General features: G+C 40.0%; 1 protein-coding gene across 1 annotated transcript in view; it reads right to left on the minus strand.

The window, feature by feature from the left end:
• Window positions 1-23673, minus strand: part of STIM2 (stromal interaction molecule 2) — a 69188-nt gene extending 45515 nt beyond the window's left edge. The window contains exon 1 of the mRNA XM_086463814.1: window positions 23472-23673. Coding sequence (XP_086319940.1) covers window positions 23472-23673 — 202 coding nt within the window. The remainder of the gene's footprint in view (window positions 1-23471) is intronic.
• Window positions 23674-23883: the final 210 nt, after the last annotated feature.

Genomic DNA, 23883 nt, shown 5'->3' on the forward strand with positions numbered 1-23883 from the left:
CTGATCCCTTACAAAAGATTATTTGTTGTAGTAAAACCTGATTAATAGAATTCTTTTAGCTTGGCAATTAAAATAAATATTACACCACCATTTTAAAGCCATAGACAAGACTACTAGACTAAGGCAAAAATTAAATACCTACTATTCCATGTGCAGAATGCCAAAAACTTACAGAAAATGTCAAACAAAGAAAAAACAACTTTGATAATAGGAAACTTGAGAGTCAAGTACAATCTTTCAAATGATGACAGAATTCTACAAATACATGCAGAGACGACAAAAAAATAAGTCTATATTACTAAAAATGCAATCCTATGTTGCTACCAAAGCACTGCCTTGAAAAGAATCATTCCTTTCTCCATCATACAAGTGTGCCTTTCCATGAGAGGTCAAATGAAGTGGAAAAAATACCACAAATGCAGACCAGTGAGGTGACAAATTAAATACCCAGCTCCAGAACACACATTTTCACATATTTCTACTCTAAAAGCAAGTATCCCATTTATTCTAAAAACAAGTAACAAGTTAACTCCTGCCCACTCTCTAAAATATGCAACATAATATGAATACAAGCAAACCCTTTTCTTACCTGAACAGGCTTTCTACCTGCAGGCCAATTTGAAATTACTCCAAAAGGAGACAGCAAGAGGGTGAGGGCTATCATAGAAAAGGAAAATCGTTTACATGCTTAAACACCCACTTTAACTTTTCAAATTAGTTCAGCATTTGTCAGAATTGTATACTTCTATGTATGCACAAAAACCAGGACACTCATGAGGGCAAACAAGCGTGTATGTAATTGCTAAATAAAAGAAAGAAATAAAAGTACCAAAAAGTATCTAGCAAGCAACTAGATAAAATTAAAAAAAGAGAAACAGGATTTTAGCTACAGTTTTTCACAGGGACATCTTGATACAAAGGCCCTCTGAAGACTTGTCTTTTCTCACCATACTTTTATTTTTAGTCCTATAGGTATTGCTACATAATAAGCTACACTAATATATGCCAACTTCGTATATCAATAATTGAGCACAGGCACATTAACCTACTTAAGAAAAAACACCTGCACTAGCCCAGTCAAACAGGCAAGGAGGAAGAATTTCAGAACAGTTTTCAATCTTTAAATAAAGCCTGATGGCAATTTAAAAACAACAAACCTGGACAACAAACAGTTTCATGTTACATTTTTCTTCAAAACAATGCCAGAGTCCAGAATTTGTTCAGTCACCCCCAGAATCTTGATCCCAACCTTACAGTGCCACCCCAGCTCTGCCTGCGCACTGTACACGAGCTTAATTAATCTGCTTCTGTAGTCCAGAGAATTTTCCACCCACATGAAGATGGGGCTGATAGAAGCCACACCTCAGAGAGGTTTCAAACAGAAACAAGGAAATCAGGCCAAACATTCAGCCATGTCTGTTGCATTGTGTCTTCCTGTCACCTCCGAGATTGCAAACTCACTCAAAAACCTCTCTTCTCATTAGCATCTTCCCTTCTCTGACCAAAGCTCACTGCCCAGCCACCCCAAGGTCCCCGGCACAAGCATGAGACAGAAGAATAAACTGCAGCACAAGCCCAGCGCAAGCTGAAGCTGCAGCCTCTGTGGTATGTCATTAACTAATCAGGAAGACAATAGAAAGCTGATTTCGTAAGTCAGTCTTGAGATTTTCTGTATGGGTGCAAATATTTAACTCAGCTTGCACATGCCTTAGGCAGGACTTGCGAAGCGAACATAATGACTCTTAGCACATCACCGAGCAGTCTATGGCTATAACCACCAGCCTGCGGTTTTGCATGCTCAATTCACAGCCAGGAAAACAGCATGATTTGAACAAGCTACAGAAATATTTAGTACTCCAAGCACTCAACTTGTTATCTAGCACAAAAACAAGTTTACAAGATGCTACACATACTGCCAGATAGCTATGGCTACTGAAAAGCACTGTAACGTAAATCAAGGTGATGGGAGAACACACAACATTTATCCTACTATTATACACAAGCTTAATATTTAAAAATTAGTAGAAAACCAACTATAACTTGTTACTGCCCACTTTCAATGCTGTCAGTTCCTACAACAAAGTCGATCGCTGCTTTTCCCATTTGTGTCACTTCTCCCTCCACCTCATCAAGCATACATAGCTATTCCCTACTTTGCTGATATTGGTCTTCTGTTTCCAGGTTTTCTCTCAATGTCTTCCATGTTTTATTTCCACTCACAAGGTTTTCATTCCAGTTTCTCTTCAAACTCCTTATCTTTGAAATTGCTCTTATGAAACTAGTTAGATAGTTTTGACATTCTGATATCAAATCCATCATCTCACTGCACCTTCCTAAAATTTTTTTAAACCATAATTACCATTTATGTCATATATAGTGACCTGTCAGTTCTCTTATTTGATTACAAAGACTGCTACTTCCCTCTTTCATCTCAAAATCCAGTTCTTCACTGTCTAAGACTGCTTGCCTTTTTTTTTTTTCCCTTTTTTTTTTTTTGTAAAATCAGTATCAACGATTTATTTCTCTTTATCCTTCCCACCACCAGCAATGTTACAGTGGTTCATTCTGGTTAGTTTCTCATTTTACCAGCAGTAAAATGGCAGATATGCATAACTAGACATTGTTGATCAGTTAGGGTTTTTCCCACTGAACGAGCCGAACAAATTTTTGCATGTATTCACACTCCTCCAAACACCACTAAGAACAGTCTGTTCTGTTTTGTTTTAATTTCTGAAAACTATTTCTTCAAACAGGACATTGCAGAGAGAACGAAGGAAATATCATCACAGGGACAAAAACAAGTTTCTAGATGTACAAAGACGACTGCCACCCATTGTAAAGGACTATCATCCTAAACCAGTTTAAGCATTCCAGCACTGTTGATACATGAACACCCTTATGCCATCAGAGGCACTAATGAACACAAGGGAAGAAATGCCAGAATGATACTTAAAGCCGTCTTGCTGTGGTAGTTCATCCGTTTAAGTGCTGTACTGAACTAAAAAGCCCTGCCCTTCAAGCTCTCCTGCTCAGACTGCCTGGTGCTGTGTGGACTGCTAGTTCACACTAGCTCAAAGATCTCAGCAAAGTATTCCCTCGAACCATGAAATTGGGTCCATCATTGTGGTGGGTTGACCCTGGCTGGACACCAGATGCTCACCAAAACTGCTCTATCACTCCCCCTCCTCAGCTGGACAGGGGAGAAAATGTTACAAAAGGCTTGTGGGTCGAGATAAAGTCAGGGAGATCACTCAGTAATTACCATCGTGGGCAAAACAGCCTTGACTTGGGGGAAATTAGTTTATTTTATTACCAATCAAATCAGAGTAGGGTAATGAGAAATAAAACCAAATCTTAAAAAAAACATCTTCCCCCACTCCTCCCTTCTTCCCAGGCTTAACTTTATTCCTGATTTCTCTACCTCCTCCCCTCCAGCAGCACAGCGGGATGGAGACTGGAGGTTGTTCACACATCTCTGCAGCAACTTCCTCCTCAGGGGGAGGACTCCTCACACGCTTCCCCTGCTTCAGCATAAGATCCTCTCTCCATGGGTTCACAGGTCCTGCCAGGAGCCTGCTCCAGTACAGGTTTCCCATGGGGCCAAAGTCTCCTTCAGGCACATCCACCTGCTCCCACATGGAGTTCTCCACAGGCTGCCGGTAGATATCTGCCCCACCATTAACCTCTCCGGGCTGCAGGGGTCTTCAGCACAGGCTGCAGGGGAATCACTCCTCTGATGCCTGGAGCACCTTCTCCCCCTCCTTCACTGACCTTGGGGTCCACAGAGTTGTTTCTCTCACATATTCTCACTCCTCTCTCCAGCTGCAACTGCTGTCACACAGTAACTTTTTCCTTTTCTTATATATATTATCCCAGAGGCGCTACCACCGTCGCTGATGGGCTCAGCCTTGGCCATCAGCCTTGGCCGTCCTGGTGCTGGCTGGCATTGCCTCTGTCAGACATGGGGGGGAAGCTTCTAGCAGTTTCTCACAGAAGCCACCCCTGTGGAACTCTATTACCAAAACCTTGCCACGCAAACCCAACACACTTATTTTCACTCCAAAATGGTGGTTGCATTCTTTCATTCCAAATTAGTATTTCTGGTGAAAGATGCTAGGGGCATTACTGTCAAAAAGACAAACAAGTACATCAAAGTCTCACCACTTGTTTATCCCACCTAGAACTTTCCTCCATTAAACCAGATAACAGTATAACAAAAAAAAACAAAACAAAAAAAAAACCAACAACAAAACACCCACACCCACAAAATACCCCAAACCTGTAAGCATTTTGCTTTCCCCATTTGTCCTTGTTTTCTCAAAAAGCAACAAAAGAATTTCACTTTTGCATGATGAAAACATGTATTTATATATGGTTGATTTTGTTTCGTTGGATCTTTTTTAAAGATACTTTCCCTTGTTAGGGAACAGAAGAGAGACAAGAAATGCAGTGAAACTAAAGGAAATAATATTCCCATAATTACATATTGAATTGGACATACTGTAACTCACTAGAACCTAAGCAACATTATCAAAGAGGATTTGTGCATAAACACGCGTAAGTAAATTTACACAATATGTAAATAAAATGTTGCTTCTTAATAGGAGTTACTCCAAAACAAAGGTGGTAGTATTCATAATTGGGTAGGTAATACATTTCATTAGCAGAAATAAAGAAAATTTTGCCTTACTCCTTTCACTTTGGGTCCACAGGAATGCTTGGTCACACAAAGCCAATAGCTTCCTGATAGAATGTCCTCCATGTGTTTGCTATTTGACATAAAATGTTTACCAAATAAGGAAAACCTACACTTCCCCTTAATGCCTTCCTTTTACTCAGCCTACCAAAGTGCCTTGAGTTTTGTCTGCCTTTATCAATACAATAAATATTGCATAAATATGTTCAAGAAGAAAAACAGCTACATTCAATTCTGTCTGGAAAATGTTGAGTTTGTTTCTTGAAGGTAATATAGTACTCTACCTGAAGACAAATTCAACAGCCAATAAATCATACAAAATCCTTTCCATAAGCTGATGAGATGATAGAACATGTAAAACCAAAAGACAACTTTTCAGAGACAACATACAAATGCAGCAGAGAAATACTGAACACATTGTATGGAGCAAATCTTTTACACTCGGAGGCTTTCTCAGTTTGTACTCAAAACAAACGCTGAGACCTTCCTTTTTCCCCCATCAATGCTGAACAGCTACAAGTTCAACTGCAAATGATACCAAGCATAACAATCTCCTTCCTTCCTGCTGAATTTTGCCATTAACAAAGTAAAGCATGTTAACAGCAAATGCCATCTACAACAATTCGAAGAGAAATCCAAGCCTGAGCTGTGGAGAGGGGAATGTGGAGGAGAAAGCGCAGAAAAACTGACCACTGCCGATCTGTGCAATAAGTCACCTTAGGTAATTATATACATTGGAATGTTTTAGCAGATACTTTCTTACCAGAAAGATTGCCAATTGGTGTTAACTCCATTATTTGCTTAATAAGCAGTTATTAAAGTTACTAAACAGTGAAACGCAGAGGAAATTACACCTTCCTTGCCTGATTCCTTCTGCTCATTTCCAAACAGCATGCGCACAATTCCAAAGGAAGAAAGGGGAGATTTTCATATGCAAAAGGCATATGACACAAAACGAAGTAGAGAAAAAGAAACCAAATAGTCTTTTTTTTCCAACTTATAGTATTTTGAAAAGCTACTAGCTAAAAAAAAAGCCAAAAATCACCACACTGCCTTTACATTGCATAATATACAGTTATGACTATGAGTTCTACTGATCGTGTCCAAACATTTTTCAAAGTGAGATCTAACTGATGGAACATAAAGCCACTTTTATATTAGGTAAGATAAAAATTAAGCAGCCTGGAACAAGTCTTCACACTTCAGGACATAAAGCAACTAGTAAACGTTTTTTTGTTAGGAAGAGTTAATACTGAATTAATCTGTAATTAATCAATTAATACTGTGCTGCAACTACAAGCTAGACTTCTTGCAATATCCTCTTCTCAAGCCCCAGGTACCTGGTTATTTCAAGGTATTAGATTAGCTACTTCTCCAATTTTGTAACATAGCAATTGTGTTCTTAAATAAGGCTTTTACCAGTCACTTCTGGACCAATGTGGGGGGAGAAGTGCACAAACAATATGCCTAAAAGCATATTTGTGAATAATAGTGTCAATTGTTGCCTGAAAGAGCCATCTCTGGAAAAAATTACAATTCTCTAAAGAGCCTCCATAGACTTCCACGGTACACTACCATGGATAACATACATGTCTTTTCTTTTATAGAAGCAGATACCAATGCTTTAGTAAAAGGTGATGCCCAGGAATTGAATGCTCTCTTACCAGGAAGTGAAATTCTAGCAAAATGGTTCTGAATACAGACAACAGTGATAGATGCTCTGCAGAAATGCAAGTTTGTTTTCTTATAAAAGCAGTAAAAATATTGCCCAAGAGCACTTTGTTCCAAATATAGTATTTCAGTGGTCTTTAAAGATCTACGGTCACATCCAAAATCTGATTCCATTAATTATTTTTAAAAATCAGGTATCAAAACAATATAATACATGTACACAATCCTCCTTGTCTGTCATCTAAGTCTTTGTAAGTAACCAAGGACTCATATGTAAGGCTAAGTTACTTACAGAAAAGTAAAAAAAAGGCTTTAGGGTTTCTTGCAGCATAATTTCAGTAGTACTAATTTTTGGACAATCATGCATACACCAACACAACTTCTGCTAAACCAAGTTTTTTAAAAGAGTCAAGAAATTACTAAATTCTACGCTAAAAACAAAAGGTACTTTATCAGTGAATTAGCTAACAACTTCCAGGTACATAACAAAAGTATGCAAGAGAGTATGCCATAAATAAAGAATACACATGTAACCTGCCTGGCACCCTCAGAGTGGAAAATTTCAGAATCACCATATTTCTCATATAAAAATAAACCACATAAAAATGTGTCTTAATGTAGCATTTCTTTTTTGCTTTATACTTGTTTCTTAAACAGCTATGACAAAATATTGTTTATTTAAATGAACAAACACACCAAAAGAATGAGACACAAGGAACAATCCAAAGCAACGTTTCCCAGCTTCCCCAACTTGTTTACTGCTGGTAACTGCATATGCAACCCTTTAAGCCCTACACAAAACAAATCCAACACCACCGCTATCCTAATGACTTGTATGACCAAACATCATTCATGCCAAGGTATTTTTTTCTAGACAGATGCAGCATTTTTACAATTCATTGTGCAGCATGCGTAATCTTTCCTACCCTCCTTTGACAGCTTTCCCCTGGCCCATCCCTCATTCCACGGGCAACTTTTATTCAGTTCCTCTACCCATGTTCAGCCAGCATCCATCTTCTGTGGAACATTCATGAGGCCATACTGGCAACCTCTCATTACTCTTATTTGCCTCTGATTTTCCTAATTCTTCTCGTCTTTCTACAATCTGGTTGAGCAACAGTGACGGCTGGTTGACACGTTGAACATCATGCCAAGCAGGTGCACAGACAGAATGGCAGGATTAATTTTGACATACCTTTTGCTGAAAGCTGACTACACTATTTTTTCTTATGGAATATTTCATATTTGTGGAATACTCAGTTATTTACTAGCATCACTATACACGAAGTCCTTTTGTATATATTAAGTGTATTAGACTGAACACAAAAATCATTTCCAATATTAAGTGTCAGGTCAATGGATCAACTCTGAAAGCAACGATACATGTATTCATAAACTGGACAGAAAACACAAAAAGTCAAAATAAATTCAGACACTAATAAGGCCTTAACTAATCTAAATTACTTTGATTCATAGTTATTAAGAACAAACTCCAGATTTCTCAAGTACTCACCCTCGTATCATTCAACCCCTGTCTGTACTGAACCACCTTATAAACAATGTAAAAGCAAAAGCTGCACAGAAATCTACTTCTGGATTTTTTTTTTTTTTTTTTGGTCTCTTTTGAACACACTGCTCAGCCAGTTCCATTAGACATTCAACTGAGGAGGTAAATAACAGGTGTGACCAAAAGTGAAGGTAATGTTGGACCGGCATCCAAAGCCAGAGTTTTGCCCAAGGAAAAAAGATATTAATTTTAAAAATTACATGACAGAGTAAGTCATTCTATAATAGACAAATCATTACTTCTAAATATATTATTCAGTTTTTAAAAGATTTGCATATAAAGAGTTACCCTGCAGATTTCTAGAAGCCTTAATTACATAAAACATTCAGAAGTGCTTAAAATACAGTACAGAACTTAAGCATAAATGTTGATTTATTACAACTTGCATTAGTCAGACATAACAGGTAAGAGTTCTCTGCAGATTTCAATGTTAGTCCATAAAGGGAACAGAAATTCGGGAGAACCCTATCAGATATTCTGTACAACTGCTGAAAGATCCTCAAACACAGGACACCTGTAGCCTCCTAACAAGCTGCAGATTACATGTCACCAACCGTCCTTGAAGATTTTGTGTTTTCTCCATCTCTCTGACATCTTTCAAAGATAAGTCTATGCCATCAGAAATAAGACACTGCCCACAACTCTCATCCTTCCTACTGCAAAACACATATGAATAGTAACGAACCACTAAAAGCAATTCCAGTGCTATGGTAGCTTGCAAAGACAGAGTAGGCAGACCAGGACTCTGCTTCTGACTAAACCAATCACAGTTGCATGATACTGAACAACTGTGGGCGAGAATATCACAATTTCTAATTTAGCACAACATTCTGCTATGAAGTACAAAGTGTTACTTCAAGTTCCCAGATGCAATTAATGCAGAGGTGGAATTGTTCTTTCCTTTTTCCATAGCTGTGCTTCAGTCTTATCTACATATCTAAATTATTTCTGTTAAAGAGTTTCAGAATTACAGTAATTGATAGCAGTCTACTCTCTACTTCTGGTACTCCTTATGAACACAGGCAGATCGGTCTAAAACCAGCTAAGCACCTTACATCCACAGGACAGGAAAAAAAAAAAATCTAGCAAAGCATGGAAATCCCTCCTGGAGCCGACATGGCAGTTTCAGTTATGTGCTGTTGCACCCAGCAACATAATTTTACAAAACCCACACAATTCCTGCATCTAAAGTTTAGCAATAGAGAATGGCTGTATGTAGCTTTTCAGTATTCCTTTTCCATTCTTAAACTATACCCAAAAATATTGGTGAATCAAATGAGGTGAGAAGGCCTGTTAAGGAGGCTGAGGTACACAATCTGAACATACGAAACGCACATAAAATTTGTTGGGGTGGAGGAGGCAAGGCAAGACAAATGCAACAGCATGACTCAACAGATAAGACATTTAAAAGTATCTTACAAAATGCTTTATGAAACATTACATCCTAAAAAAAAAAAAAATTAATTTCCTTACACTGCAACCCAACCATTCAAATGGGGTCTGTAAAACAGTTCAAAAGCTGAAGTGAATTCAAACACAGGTTATCTTCTCTAGTAAAAAAATCATCTACTAAGAAGTCTCAAACCGTCTGAAAGTAATAAATTATGGCTAACAAAGCTATCAAAGATGGGGAGAAGGAGTTAATACCACCTCCCCTCCCCTGAGTAACATATTAATTATAGCTTCCTAGGTAGTATTACTGATTGGCTGAAATCTGATCCTGCAACATTTTAAAGCTAAATGACATAGAAAATAAAACTTAAGTGCACTTAAGCAGCACTGTGAACATAAATACCAAATTAATATCCAACCTGAGCAGTAAATATTCATTCTGTAGCATTCAAAAAAGAAAAAACTTAAACACATTAAAGAAACATGGCAAAAACACCTGACTCAAAAAGCAGTTAAGCTTATATCTCTACTTAAACAGGCTCCCTAAACAGGATGAGGCACTGTTTCTAGAACAGTTCTCATATAAAGCCAGGAGAGCTTTTTTCCTGTATGTGAAGTAAGTGTCCTCTTCACACTCAACAGAAATCTAACTGACACAGGGAGCAGAGTTAGCAGTGTGATCCACGTGTCCAAACAGGGCTTTCTACCTCATGGCAAAACAAGTTTACTCTGTTATAGAAGGCGCCCAGTCTCCTAGCCCAGATGCCGACACCTCAAGAGATGTGAAATGAATCCCATCCTTAAAGCTTCTGATCAAGTAACACCATGGGTATGCACTTTAACACCTCTGGGCCCTACAAACTCAGCAGTGTTAAACAACAAACTAAAACACTGAAGAGGTGAAGCAGGAAACTGTACAGAGTAGTTGCTACCCAAGTATGCTTTTCCCACCACATCTTGAAGCCTGCATCATCTGAAACACCAGCTCCCAAATGATGTTGCACTCACAAAATCCAGTATAACAACAATAGCCTTGGCAGGAGCAGCAGCCAGGCTTTTGAAAAGCCAAGGAGAAGGAAGCAGGCTCACTGCTGGAAATATCCAGTGTGGGCAGCAACAGCTGCTGCTGGGGCTGGCTGCTTCCCTCCACTCTGGGCCCTGGACCCCACCAGTAACCATCCCACATGCTTCAACCCCTTCTGGAAGCAGCATTGAGGCAAACAGCAAGGCTTTCTGCCTGACACATCCAAATCGTTATTTATCTATTTCCTCTGGATAGGAACAAGAGCTTGAGGATGCCTGAAATTAATCCTTTGGATGATGACACCTTAACAAAAATAAAATGTAATTTCTGATGGTAGAATTATCTAACCCATATTCAGATATCTAGGCATACCAAATTATCTTTAAAATCTTTTAGGTTAGGAAATAAATAACTGAGGTTGCTTTCATCACAGCAAAACTTCATATCCCTTTCAATTAGTAAACAGAAAATTACTAACACTCAATCAGTAAAATCAAGGGGGTTTGCCTGTTTAACAAACCAACAAACTAGAACTTGCACTTTGAAGTAATCTGTGTTTAACAGAAGTTTGAGATAGGCCAATGAGGAAGCAAGCTTCAAAATATTTCCGAGAAATCTGAGACCATCAGGTGAGGCTATTTCACAAAACAAGCAAATATGTCAGAGCCAAGGGTCATTATTCATGCAAATATTCAGGCTACTTACAACTCTTTGACAAGATACACAGGAAAAGTACAGTATTTACGTTGCCCTAGCACTTACAACTGCCATCCTTTGAGAACTTCATTATCAGCGTTGGCACCTGTACTTGTCACCAGTATGAACATCACAATTCACCCTCTGTCTCTAACTTACACTTACTTCAAATACTAACAGTAAGAAAATATCCTAGAAGTATGCTCTCCACTAGGTATCCAACAACCCTGGGGTTAAGCAAAACACTTAAGAGAAATGTCTTATATGCTTTTATTCCACTCAATACAGAACGCTGTATATTCAAGTTCTGATCTTAAATTCACTACCTAGCAAAACAAAGGAGCTCTTTGAAATATCCAAGCAGTTGTGCAAATAGCAGCCTCCATGGAGATCCCAGGACATATGCCATTGTTTTCCACAGCAGTTTACAGTTGATGTTTCCAACTCTCATTTATGTGCAGAAAGTGCCAAAGAACTTCGTATTTAAGTCTGTCTTCTCCAAAATTCTGAATGCATAACTTGCCAAGGAAAACACAATCATAACTGTCTTGATAGTGAAATACATGCTCCTTCCTGCTTCTAACAAGTCTTTTACTATACTCCCGATAAACAGACCAGAATTAAGTTTGTCCTTTCATTGAAAATACAGCACAAACCTGGAAAATCAAGCTGAATTTTCACTCTTTCAAACAGCGTACTTCTCTTAATGTTCATGTGCAAAATGTCCTTGTTAGCAGCAGAATGTTTCACTTCCACTTGCATTTTTATTGTGTAACAAAAAAAAAAATTGAAAAAGGCAAACTGAACTAGATACATTCATGAAACATTTCTGTAGTCATTTTTCAGAATCCATGGCAAGACCAAGATAGTTTCACGTGGAAACGTTCACAATCATACAAGCAGCAGAGAAACAATCATTTTCATTCCAATAAGCCTTAGAAACATTTTGGAGGGAAAAAAAAAGTTAACAAAAGAGACAAGAAGCCACAAAGTCTGAAAAACTATTTATTTCCCCTCGATATCCTGCAAATAAAAGTGGCCTGGTAGGAGCTCAGAGCGAAAGCCCATTTTCCAAAGCAAATTAGGTTGACTGATCTTCAGCAATGAGTTGACTGATCTTCAAAATTTTCACACTACTACTAAAAACACTACAGCTGCCTAAAATCTCCACTTCACCCACAGTTAGGTCTGAAGGTAAGACTAGAGATTGGTTCTTTCATCACAGATAGCAAGGCACTGCATCTAGACTTCAGCAGGTTAGCACTATTATAGTATTCCGAAAACTCAGTATCTGCAGTTGGTTTGCTTAGTCCCCTGCCTAAAGTCTTCTCAAACACTTCACAGACCCCAAAAATACAGTATCAGAACAAATGACCAGAATTAAAGAACCACTTACTAAAACATTCATGTTAAAACTTAAAAAAAAAAATCAAATGAATAATCAATTACTACTTTCATATTTAAAGAATAAAAGCAATAATTTGGGTAACAAGACAATGGCTGTCTTGTTCTTTGATTCTGTAAGAATGTTAATCTGCTGCTGACAGCATTTTGGGCATAGAAAACTAGAAGTGGTAAAAAAATCAAAAACAAAAAAGTCATTGTAATTTTACAAACTTCTGGCAGGAAAGAAATCTCAGCCTTAGGATATCATTTAGGAGACTGCAAACCAATACAAATTAACAGAAGAAACACAGTTCAGTAACATCAATTTACAAAGTGAGTCGGTGCCAGCAAAAATTTTACCAGTCCTCAAGTTGTCACCCTCACTTAGTAACACACCCCAAAAACTTACCATATAAATTATGATGCAGCTTACTACATTATTACATTCTTCTTTAAGCATTTTACCCTTATGTTTTCTATGTTAGCAGTCACTCCAAACATTTGCACAAAACTAAAAATGAAATTGAAAACAGCAAGTATTTGTCAAACTGTTTTGTCTCAAACAACACAACTGTACCTTGCAGCTTCACAGAAGACCAGCAAAAACACACGAATTGGCTGCACCGACTCACAGGCATCTGTCTAGTTCAACCTTGCACAGCAGCATTCACAGCAGATGGTGCAATACAAAGGCTGACGGATAGCAAGAACATTTTTCTCCAAAACAACACAATTTTGGTTTGCAAAACAGTCCACTGCAATGAGTTTCCTAGTTTCTAGCTGTTCCCACAGGTGTGCTCTCCCCCTTCCCCCAAGAAAACAGGAAGCGTGGGGATATATCTGCTTTTAAACCTTCTTCTGATTTTAAATTAATGTCCCCAGGTATCTTAGCACAAAAATAACTACCAGTCTTCCTACAGTTGCCTCCTTTAGAATATTCATGATTTCAAAGAGGTCTACCACATCCTCACTATCACCTCCTAAGACCTGAAACCGATCTGGCTGCCATAGTGCTCTTTTCTTCCCTCCCTTCCTCGGCCTTCCTTCCTTCCACAGCCCAGAGATCATTCCACCTTCTCTTAGCCAATTTCAGCAAATTATTCCACCAGAAAATGAACACAACAACTACACTGAAACAGCTCAGCATGAGGAAGAGGACAGCCTGAATGTCTAAACCAGAGCTGCCAACATATTTTGGCTTTAGCTTCCAAAGAACTACAGCCACAGGGCACAGGGCAGGTTTTCTTGTTTCTTTTCATACACAAAAATGTATATACAAAAGCATTGGCAAGCTTTATTCAAACCATTTCTATAGTTCTACATATCCTTTCAAGTGACAATGATTAGTACACTATTTCCCTTTCTTCATAATTTGTAGTATTTTTCCTGACCAACCACCAGGCTTTTTCCAAAGAACAATCCACTATTACTCCCAAAAATTTCAAGTATAACAGCTAATCAGAGCTTAAATTACTCAGTTAAATCCAGTCCAAGTATACACTTAATGGTATGAAAGTACCAAATAAAATAAGCTCCTTCCTCCTTTCTCTCCCTGCCTGCGCTCTGACATCTCATCACCGTCACACAGTATCATGAAATACCATCAGAGATCTCTGCAAGTAACAGCAGTTTACATTGAGTCCCCCTTCACCATCCCACTACATGTCAAACTTCCACGCACTTCTAAGCTAAACAGCATAATACTCCATTTGTTACCATCTAGTACGGCGAAGATACATCCTTTTTCTTCCCATTAAGATACGGTTTTACCTGTGACTGCTTATCACTTTTTTGTAAGGCAATAGCAATTTCCATGGACCTGGTCCCAACCAAGGTTGTGTACAGAGCTTCCATTTTGTTGAAATGAGGAAGTCTTCCCACTCATCAACATCAAGAGAAATTAGAGCCTTGACTACTGTTCATAGCATACTATAAACAGACATGAAGCAACATAAAACAAGTGGCTGAGTGCTTTTGCGACAAAAAAGAAACACATCACAGATGCATAGTTTCTTAGGAAGGATGTTTACTTAAAGGAAACAAACCAGTTTTACTCTGATTCCTTTATAACAAAGTTTAAAAGTAGTCAACTGCATGCATTTAGAGCTCAGGTGGTTTTTTTCTTTCAAATATCTACAGCTGAATCAGAATGGGATGTGTCTTCATTATCTTACATTAATAAAATCACATTTCATCAGTTTTGCTCTATAGAAGTAAAGTTATGCCAGGCTAGTGATTTTAGTTTTGAGACATTAACCTTCTCTTACAATAAATCAACTGGTAAAATCAAATTAATTCCCAAAACAAAGGTTTCATTCCAAAATGTGGATTTTTCTGTGAGTGAAGTTACTATGACCTATGACAACTAATCTCTTAAGAAGCCCTACTAAAATCTTGGCTCTACTGCTAATCTAAGATTCCCCCTTTACAAGTTTTATGGATTGCTGAAGTATTTCCCTACCAATTTTGAATGTCATCTTTCAGCTTCACAGCTGGCAACATCTGTGTAAAACATTGCTTTTCGTCAGTAGCTACATCTCCCTTACCCACCTTTCTCAACCACTATTTCTTGGCACGAACTTCTACTAAAACAGTTAATACCACCTTCCTCCGATCCTGTTATCTCCTCACAGGTGCCCTTGTGCAGCTGTGAACTGAACTGAAGCAAGGAACTGATGCTGCTGAAAAAAATTACTTCCAACTTCCAGCTCAATCAATTCCCCCAAAACAGCTCGCCTCCAGCCACAGTAACGTTAAGGGAAAAGCTGGAATACACAGAGTAGGCAGGGAGGGAGAGAAAGCAACAAGCACAAAGGAGGAGCACCCCCTTCTGCAGAAACAGCCTACACCAAGGTCAGTTTAAACCAGCAACAAAGCAACATCCTTCAAAGACTGCAGAGCTACAGGTCTCATATCGCTGCCTGCAACACAACCACAATTATCAGTAGTGCAGTTCCATAAGACCAAAATATTAACTTACTTAAAATGCAGTCTTAGAATGAAATCCCAGTGCATACATAACAGGTTCACACACTGAAGTCAATGGAATCCATTTCACTGTCTCTTATCTGTACTTTAGACTGACATATTACTGCATTGTTTCCAGAGTAACTACCATACCCTCTATGGCTCCGACAGCAGTGTTTCAGTAGATATATTCAGGAAGCACAAACCAGGCAGGAGAGAAGATATTGAGGCAGCCATGTTCCAAAAAAGTACAGGCAAAGTTAAGTCTTTCCAAGAAAAATTAAAAATATAACCTGAGGAAGACAAAGTTGTCTATGCATTTCATTTGCAACTAAAAATTGCAAGTAGGAAAGGATATATTTTTCCTTCCTGCCACATCATGACATAATTACTGGAGCTGTATGATATTATATAGTCTAATTTTCATATTTAGCAAAACAGTAAGCAATACTTAGCACTAAAAAAAGTAATTTCATTTTCACTTCAAAATAATTCGTAAGTCTTTAGGCAATGAAAACAACTTAAGAGAACAGTATTTTTCATATAGGCATACAATGTTACAGCAAGAAGTTACCTTTCAATATTCTGTACCTAGCAAGCTAGAATTAAAACTACAGCAGAAAGAAGTCTCCTACTCAGAGTAATTAACTTTTGTATTTGTTTCAAAATCATCACAGACCACATGGTTTGGGTGGTTTTGTTTGTTAACAGTATATTTCTTGCTTGTTGTTCATCAAAAAAAACTGGGTAGCATTTCAAATTGAGGAAAAAACTAATCAAGCCTGTTATTTCCAGGCTATAACTAGAGAGAAACAACACAAGACTTAGTCTTTCTTTTTTTTCTTTACATCTAGGCACACAAAAAGAAAATTCACCTGCTTATTGCAGCTAGTGAGGGTAGGAGGGAGGAATGCATTTCAAGTAAAATCCTGTGGTTGGGACAAAAAAAAAAAGTTCAACAGACTGACAAAAGTTCTGTTGACAGTTTCCTAGCAAAGCTCACTGAACATATTTCTATATGTAAACAGAGACTGTAGTGTAAATCTCAAAAAAAAAAAAATCACTTATTGAGCCATTCATTCATCGAATGCCACACAAAAAAAGAACAGAAAAATTCAGGACTTATTGATGACAGTATCAATGGGAGCCCAGAGTTGTTTACTATGGAAGAGAGAAAAACTGTTTCTTTATCTGTGTAACATTACTACATGTGCGTAATAATTATGTACAACTAACCTCTTCCTTTATTCTAAAACACAGAGCAAGAAAAGAGCATTCATACCACACATTCATGTATGGAGAGTTTCCCATTTTAAGGAGAATCTACACAGAGCTTAGAAATCCAAAACGTCTTCACAAAATTTTTATTCAACAAAAACTTGTTTAAATTCTCTACCACACTGTTTATTTGCTCTTAAATATTGCTTTAAATAGGTTCAGATAAACTACTGTTTATTGCTCACCTCAGTTTAGAAGCTGAGCACATGGCAATTTCTGACAATAACGACAGAAATAAAGTACCCACAAAAAAATCAGGTATTAAAATTTTAACTGGAGACAGTACCAGAGGGCTGCTCTGCTGACAGTTTTTAAATGCTTCTTGATGTAGAAGAAAAGGTAGGAAACAGAAAGCATTGCCTAGAGGAAAAGGATCAAAGCTATCTTTGCATTCCTATAAAATCTAAGCTACTGCAAAAGCTAGTGCTTCACACAATCCAAGTATCCTCAACAACCAGTCCAAGTGACACAAGTTTCTGTGGTGCTGCTTGTGGTTTGCGATACAAGGTGCAATAGTCAGTGACAAGATCCCTCCCACCTCTGCATCCAGGAATCACCGGAGAAGCAAGATTCACCCGCAGTAGTATAACACTATCTGCATAGCGAGGAAATTTTCTCCTGATAGACACAAAAATCTTCGTTAGAGACCAGAGGAATGAGATTTAAAAGGTCAGCGGTTCTCACCTGTTAATTCAAATTCTGTTGACTCAAATAAGTCAACAGTGCTGTTATAATGAGTGCTGTTAACCCAAATTCTTACTGTTCAGACAAGCACCTTATCTTCAATTCCCAAGACAGATTTTAGTTAAAACTCTGAAGTACTTTTAATAATACAGATTTAAGGATTCCTCTAACAGGTCTCCAAAAAATACCATGCTTTTGGGACCAGAAGGAAAAGGAGCACGGTCCAGAATAAGGGGGGGAGGGGGAAATGAAGGATACAGAAATAAACTCTCTTCAGTTAAGTCTGAAGTGCTCACAGAAATTCAGTAAACAACTGCAAATTTTACAGCACGCAGACTATCGTCACATTCTGTTTATGCTGATTCTAAATTTTAACAACACATTATCATTTTATTCACCCCCTCCCCCTTTCAGATATGCAAAGACAGTTTCCATAGTAACAGGAGAGACTTAGTAGTATCTAAAGGCAGAATAACACTAACTTATGTAATAACTTGAAACTCACCTTGGCTGGTAAAATGTATATGTGCTTATTTTAGGACAATATACATAGTGGTTATTTACTCTTAACACATATCCTATGTGGTCAAGATAAACATCTCATGTTCCTGTATTTTAAAAAGCCAGTTTCACAGGCGGGAGGTAACAAGACTAATCCCAATAAAGACTTCTCATTCATCAGGATTTCTGTAGTAAATTAGAGTCAACTCCTATATAAAATAATACACTTTTGACTTCTGGGGAGTTTTTGACAATGCATTAAAAATTATCACCAAAAAAAAAGAAAATTGCAGTAATTTTCCTAGCTTTCCCACAACATCACAGCTCTTTGCAATATGTTTCTCCCTCCAATGCTGACTGAGAACAGATATTAAATACAAAGAGGACATACAAGTTACAGCACACAAGCTAAAAATCAATTAAAAGGATATCAAATTGCTTACTTCATACGAACTTTAAAAAGGAAAACTACATTTTAGGTGCTTTTCATAGTGACAGTATCATCATGGGAAACCTTATCAAGATCAACTGCCTCTGTCAGTGGGTCCAGTCCTCCTTTGACAAATACAAGGCAGCTCAACCTTGTTATGATAGCTCAGCATCACGGAGGGGAGGTTAGTTAGAAGAAAATGAGTCATGCCCAAGTTGCGTAGGAGCAGCTAGCCAGAATCTGATAGGAGGTCCCCAGAAAAGCAGAGCTGTCTTCAGAAAGCTTACAGCTGAAAGGGCAACACAAAAACCTGCTGATGGAGAGATGACACCGAGACAAAAAATTTCAGGGGGGACACTGAGGGGTTTTAAGAAAGGGTCTGCTACAGACTGCTACTGTAAGACAAGAAAAAGAAAATACCAGCTAAATAACCTGGCTAATTCCCAACAGTAAGAGCAGGGAAGTCTTCAGAAGAGATGAAGCTGATGGTCGAGGGAAAAAGCTCACGGGACACCAGAGAGTGCAGAACACACTACCAGAAGCTCTGAAGAGTTACAGTGAAAACACTAGAAGCCTGTAAGGCAAAAATATTCAGCTCCAAGTGCTTCAGATCTTATCTCCGAGTGAGATTCCAATGCCGCTTAGCTACATAAAGGCCAAGATTCTTCCTGACTGATTTTTTTTTATTATTTGTTTCAGAAATCTCTATAAATCCAGTCAGCTAAAGCTTTTTTAGCTGTATCTACTAGTTATGACAATTCACCAATTGCTGACTGAGCTATCAAAAGCCAGAAACCTCGGGTTTCTTTGCTGGATTTCTCCTATGCTTTATCACTAAAAATAAAGAATATGCTAAGAAATTAAGAACCTAATGAAACCGAGAACAGAGCAGAAACTAATTAGATGTCAGGGACAGATGACTGCATTGAGATGCTGTCGGAAAGTAAATGACAGCTTGAAGTCGACATCCTTTAGTGGAGAAAGGACTAGAGAAAATCTACTAGCCTTAAAAAGCAGTTTGCTGGGGAAGTGACAGAAGTCTCACGGCTCACAACCTGTTAAGACCAGTGCATGACAAAATAATCATGCAAAGATCTATTTTGCTACGTGACCAAGATCACCGCACTCTTTGTATTAGTCCACCACATGTGAAGTCTCACACACCGCCATCAACTTCCAAATGGATTATTCAAGCCCAAAAAGGTCACTATCATAGTTTCACAGTTACCTTAGTGATGCAATTCTATGGACAGCTATGCTCAAACCATCACTTGCTGCCATCACAGGAGGCAGACCACCCTTCTTGCCCACTGCTGACCCTACCTGCACAGTCCCATGCTCCCTCTCTGAACTGGTGTTAGCGCTTAAAGCCTGTCAGGAAAGAGTCTGGTGAGAAATCCATTGTTTTTTCTACTCCCTGCGTTTCTTTTCACATTCCTGTAAGCTAAAGCAACAGACAGTGCTCATATCTCAACACCAGGGCAAGCAGGGTGGAAAGAAGAAAGCGAGCAGGAACTCCCTCCCTCCTTGAGTACTGGGATGAGCATGCCTACTCCTACTAGCTTTCTTGTGCTAACAATATTGCTTGCATGGCCAGCTGGGGTCAACTCCAAAGAAGAAAGACACCCTTCAACAGCCACCCACATTAGAATGGCTTAAACCAATTGTGAAGTTGCAGCTAAAAATGCATGTTTTCTAGAAACCCTTGCTTCTCACATGCCAAAGTGTGATTAATTTGAAGAGCTCAGTGTTAAGATGATGGATAAGTTCCAGAATGGAAACTCAATTAAAATAAAAAGAATCTTTGAATGACTTTCAGGAAAGGGTTACATTATGTTGTCCATTGTTCCTTTGGTAAATACAATGCAGTGCTGTAAAAACGGTCTAGCTAATATTCTAAGACATTATTTGAGATAAATTTATTAGCCAAATACAGGTCAAGGTTCTCTGCCTCACCTGAAAGGCAGCCAAATTAATCTATGATCATGGATTAGACTTTTAAAGAAGAAAAGAATCCACAATTACCCAGAATTGCAAAGAAACTTAATTAAAAGTCAACAAATAAACTGAATGTGAAAACCCAGTGTTATCTTCAGGCCCAGAACAAAAGGTTCCTTAAAACTTTCTACCAAATTAAGTAGTGAATGAGCAGAGCCAGAATGAATAGAAAATAGCCTCATGGTGTTCCATCCAGCAGAAACACAGTTTTGTTGATCTGATTTTCGTAAGTGTGACTAAATACCTTCAGCGCTATGTCAGATGTTACATATACAGTTGTCATTTATAAATTACCACTAAAAAGGCACATATACACAGGAAGACAACAGTAATAATAATCTACATAAACAATTAAGTAAATTCCTGAATATGTGACAAAATACAGTAGGAGTAGAATCTTAGGCTCTTTCCTAGTCCTAAAATTCATTGTACATCCTTTTTCTGTCAAGTGTCTACATTATCTTTGCCAGCTTCTTCTCTAACCCAATAAAAACCTCCAATGATGAGAGCTTGTTGAATGATCTACATAATTTGACTGTTATAGGTAAAAACTTTCCAGCCTGTATTTAACCTAAATCTCGCCCACGACAATTTACTTCCTCTTAATCTACATCTTAACCACAGAAAAAATGGAAAAAAGTTTTTTTAAAAAAAATCTATATCCTTCTATAAACTATTTCTTACATACACACCCCTCCCACAGCCTTTCCCACCCTCCAAAATAATACTTTAATATGTTTTTGCATCAGCCATCGGTTTTGAGGCTCTCAATCCACACTGCTACTTTCCTCTGCACTTTTTGAAATGTTTGATACTCAAGACCAGACACAAAAGTGCAATCAGAAAGAAAAAAAAATAGAAAAGCCTTCTGTAATCCAAACTGGATCCACACACCCAAGGATTGCACCCACTTTTGCAGCTGCATAACGTTGCTGGATTCAGATCAAATTGTGACTAGGATTCCTGGGTCATTTCCCACAGCTGTGCTGCCTGTACACCTCTTACTTGAGCATCCCATAGCCTCTTCCTAGTGCAGCATTTTATGCTCAGCAGCTTTTAATCTTCTGGATTGTACTTCTCAAACCTATGCACATCACTGAATTAGGTTTGTTCTATTCTTCTCCAGGGGAGTGTTGGCACCACCTCCCAACTTGATGGCACATCTGCAAGTTTTATTTTTTAAGGAAAGAATGATAGACAACTTAACTACAATCGCCCCCTGAACACATCACCTGTTTTTCTCTTGAATCTTCAAGAGTTATTCCAGCTTTGCAAAGAGTAACTTAGAACTATTTGGGGGTTAGTTACCAGACAGGGAAACAACTCACACAATCAACTGAAACACCGTATTTATCAAGTGAATGAACATTAATTAAACTATGTTAAAAATCTCCTACTAAAGATTAAAACTGATTCTAAGATGGCTTTTAACCATACGCATTGTCCAGACCAAACTGTCATGTAACACAATAAATCCACTTATAATATGTCAGATTTCTCAAATAAACTTATTTCTTCACCAGATTCAGTGCTGGAGGGAGGAGGGAGGACAGCTGACAAGCATCTCAGTACTTTTACAGTCCATAATATCTAAAAGAAATTACTTTTTTCTATACAGACTGACACCTCAAAACTGATTAAGCATGAAATGTAGACAACATCAGGCACTATACATAGCAAGAACCGTTTAATACCACCTACGACCAGATTAATTACAGTCTGGGGAAAAAAAAAAAAAAAAAAACTGTTCCAATACAGCATTTTCACAACACCCTTGGGATGTACAAACGCTGCTTCATAGACTGCGGATGTTCCAACTTCTTAGCTTACAGGGCAAGCCAACAGATTGGACAATTTAGATTCCAGAAATGCCGTGTCTGTCCTCAAACAAGATCGCTAGATCACATAGCCCTGCACCTCCACCTCAGAGTCACTTCAGGAATACCGTTGAAGTTTCATTAATTATAATTAAAAAGCCGTGTTTTTAAAGTGTTATGCCGAGAAGAAACCCATGCATGTTTCATCCACTGAAGTGCAGTAATTTTAGCTCAGGATGTCAATATTACTCCAAAAAACATCGTAAGTTTTTCCTCTGATAAGAAACGCACACTGCTTGGATTCAGAAGGGGCATGGTTTGGGGTACGTTTTTTCCTTCTCTCTTCCACCTTCCGCACTCTCCCTTCAATTAGAGAGCTTTATGAAAAGCACACTATGAGACAGGCCAACCTTCTAAATGTTTTTGAGTATTTCGCAACATACAAATCCCATTTTCCGAAGTGAACAGTCTAAAGACCATAAAGCTTCTGACTGCTTATTACAAGGCAGATTCAGAACGTGTATAAGCAATTCAGAGCCATCAAAGCCTGCTGAAATTAGATTATTTTAAATGCTCCAGTGCAACTGCTGGTTTTAACTGCAGGCATCACCGTTCGCCATAAATGCGGTAGCATGAACAGATCCACTTTTTTAAAAAGGACCAAGTGAAGGCAAAAAAGCTTTCCACACATTTCTGGAGAAGTAGAACCCCTCCGAGGGCACGGGACGGACATCTTTGTCTTTACAGCACCCGGCTCCCGGGCGGCGCCGCAGACGGCTGCGGTGCGATACAGCAGGACCCGTAAGTTCCTCGGGGCGGGTCACCTCACCTCCTCCCCCGGGGCCGCCGGAGACCCCCACCCCCGCCGGCAGGCCGCCCAGCATCTCGCCTGGAAGCCGCTCCGGGGGTGCGGGCGCGCAGGGCGGCCGGGTCCACGGCTGGCGGCGCCCGAGACACCCGCCCGCTCGGGCGGCACCGCGGGAGCCGACGCGGAAGCGGCGGCTCCGGCTCCCAACAATATCGCTATTCAACAGGATCCTGCGAATATCCTGCGGCGGGCTCCTGCCCGGGGAGGGGCAGCGCGGCCGGCCGGCCGGCCCCCGCCGGGGCAGTACCGCAGTGCCGTCGCCGCCGCAGCCGGACCCCCTGCAGACCGGCCCGGCGCCCTCTGCAGAGCCGCACCGCGGCTGGCCCCGCGGCGGGGACAGGCGGCTCAGAGGCGCCCAGGAGCGCCGCGGACCCCGTCGGCGGGGCAGAACCCCGACAGGGAGGGAGGGAGGCGTCCATCCCTCCGCCCGTCCCCACCACCCCCGCCGGCGGGATGCTCCCCCCGCCACGCCGGCAGCACGCGCGGGAGCCGTTACCTGTCACAACCGCCGCCGTCTCCGCCGCAGAGGCGGCGGCACCTCCCCGTCCTCCCCGCCGGCCACCGCCGACGTCCGCAGTCTCCAGCTCGCAACCCCCGGCGGCGGCGGCTACCGCGGGCAGGAGCAGCCCCAACAGGAGCAGGCAGGTCGGCACCGGGGTCGCCGCCGGCCGCCCACCGGGAGCTCGGAGCCCGCTCATCGGTACCACCGCTGCAGCGAAGCGAAGGGAGGGAAGGAAGGAAGGAAGGAAGGAAGAAGGAGGGGGCTGGAGCTCTGTCGCTGCAGCGCTGCCCGCTCCGGCGGCTCGAACCCGCCTCAACGCCAGCCCCACGCTGCCTCCCGCCGCTTCCGGCGGCCGCCGCCGCCGAGCCGCCCGAGCGACACGTCACCGCGCGGTGACGTCACCGGG

The sequence above is a fragment of the Leptosomus discolor genome, chromosome 4, assembly GCF_034619465.1.
Source record: "Leptosomus discolor isolate bLepDis1 chromosome 4, bLepDis1.hap2, whole genome shotgun sequence".
NCBI classification, from domain to species: Eukaryota; Metazoa; Chordata; class Aves; order Leptosomiformes; family Leptosomidae; genus Leptosomus; species Leptosomus discolor.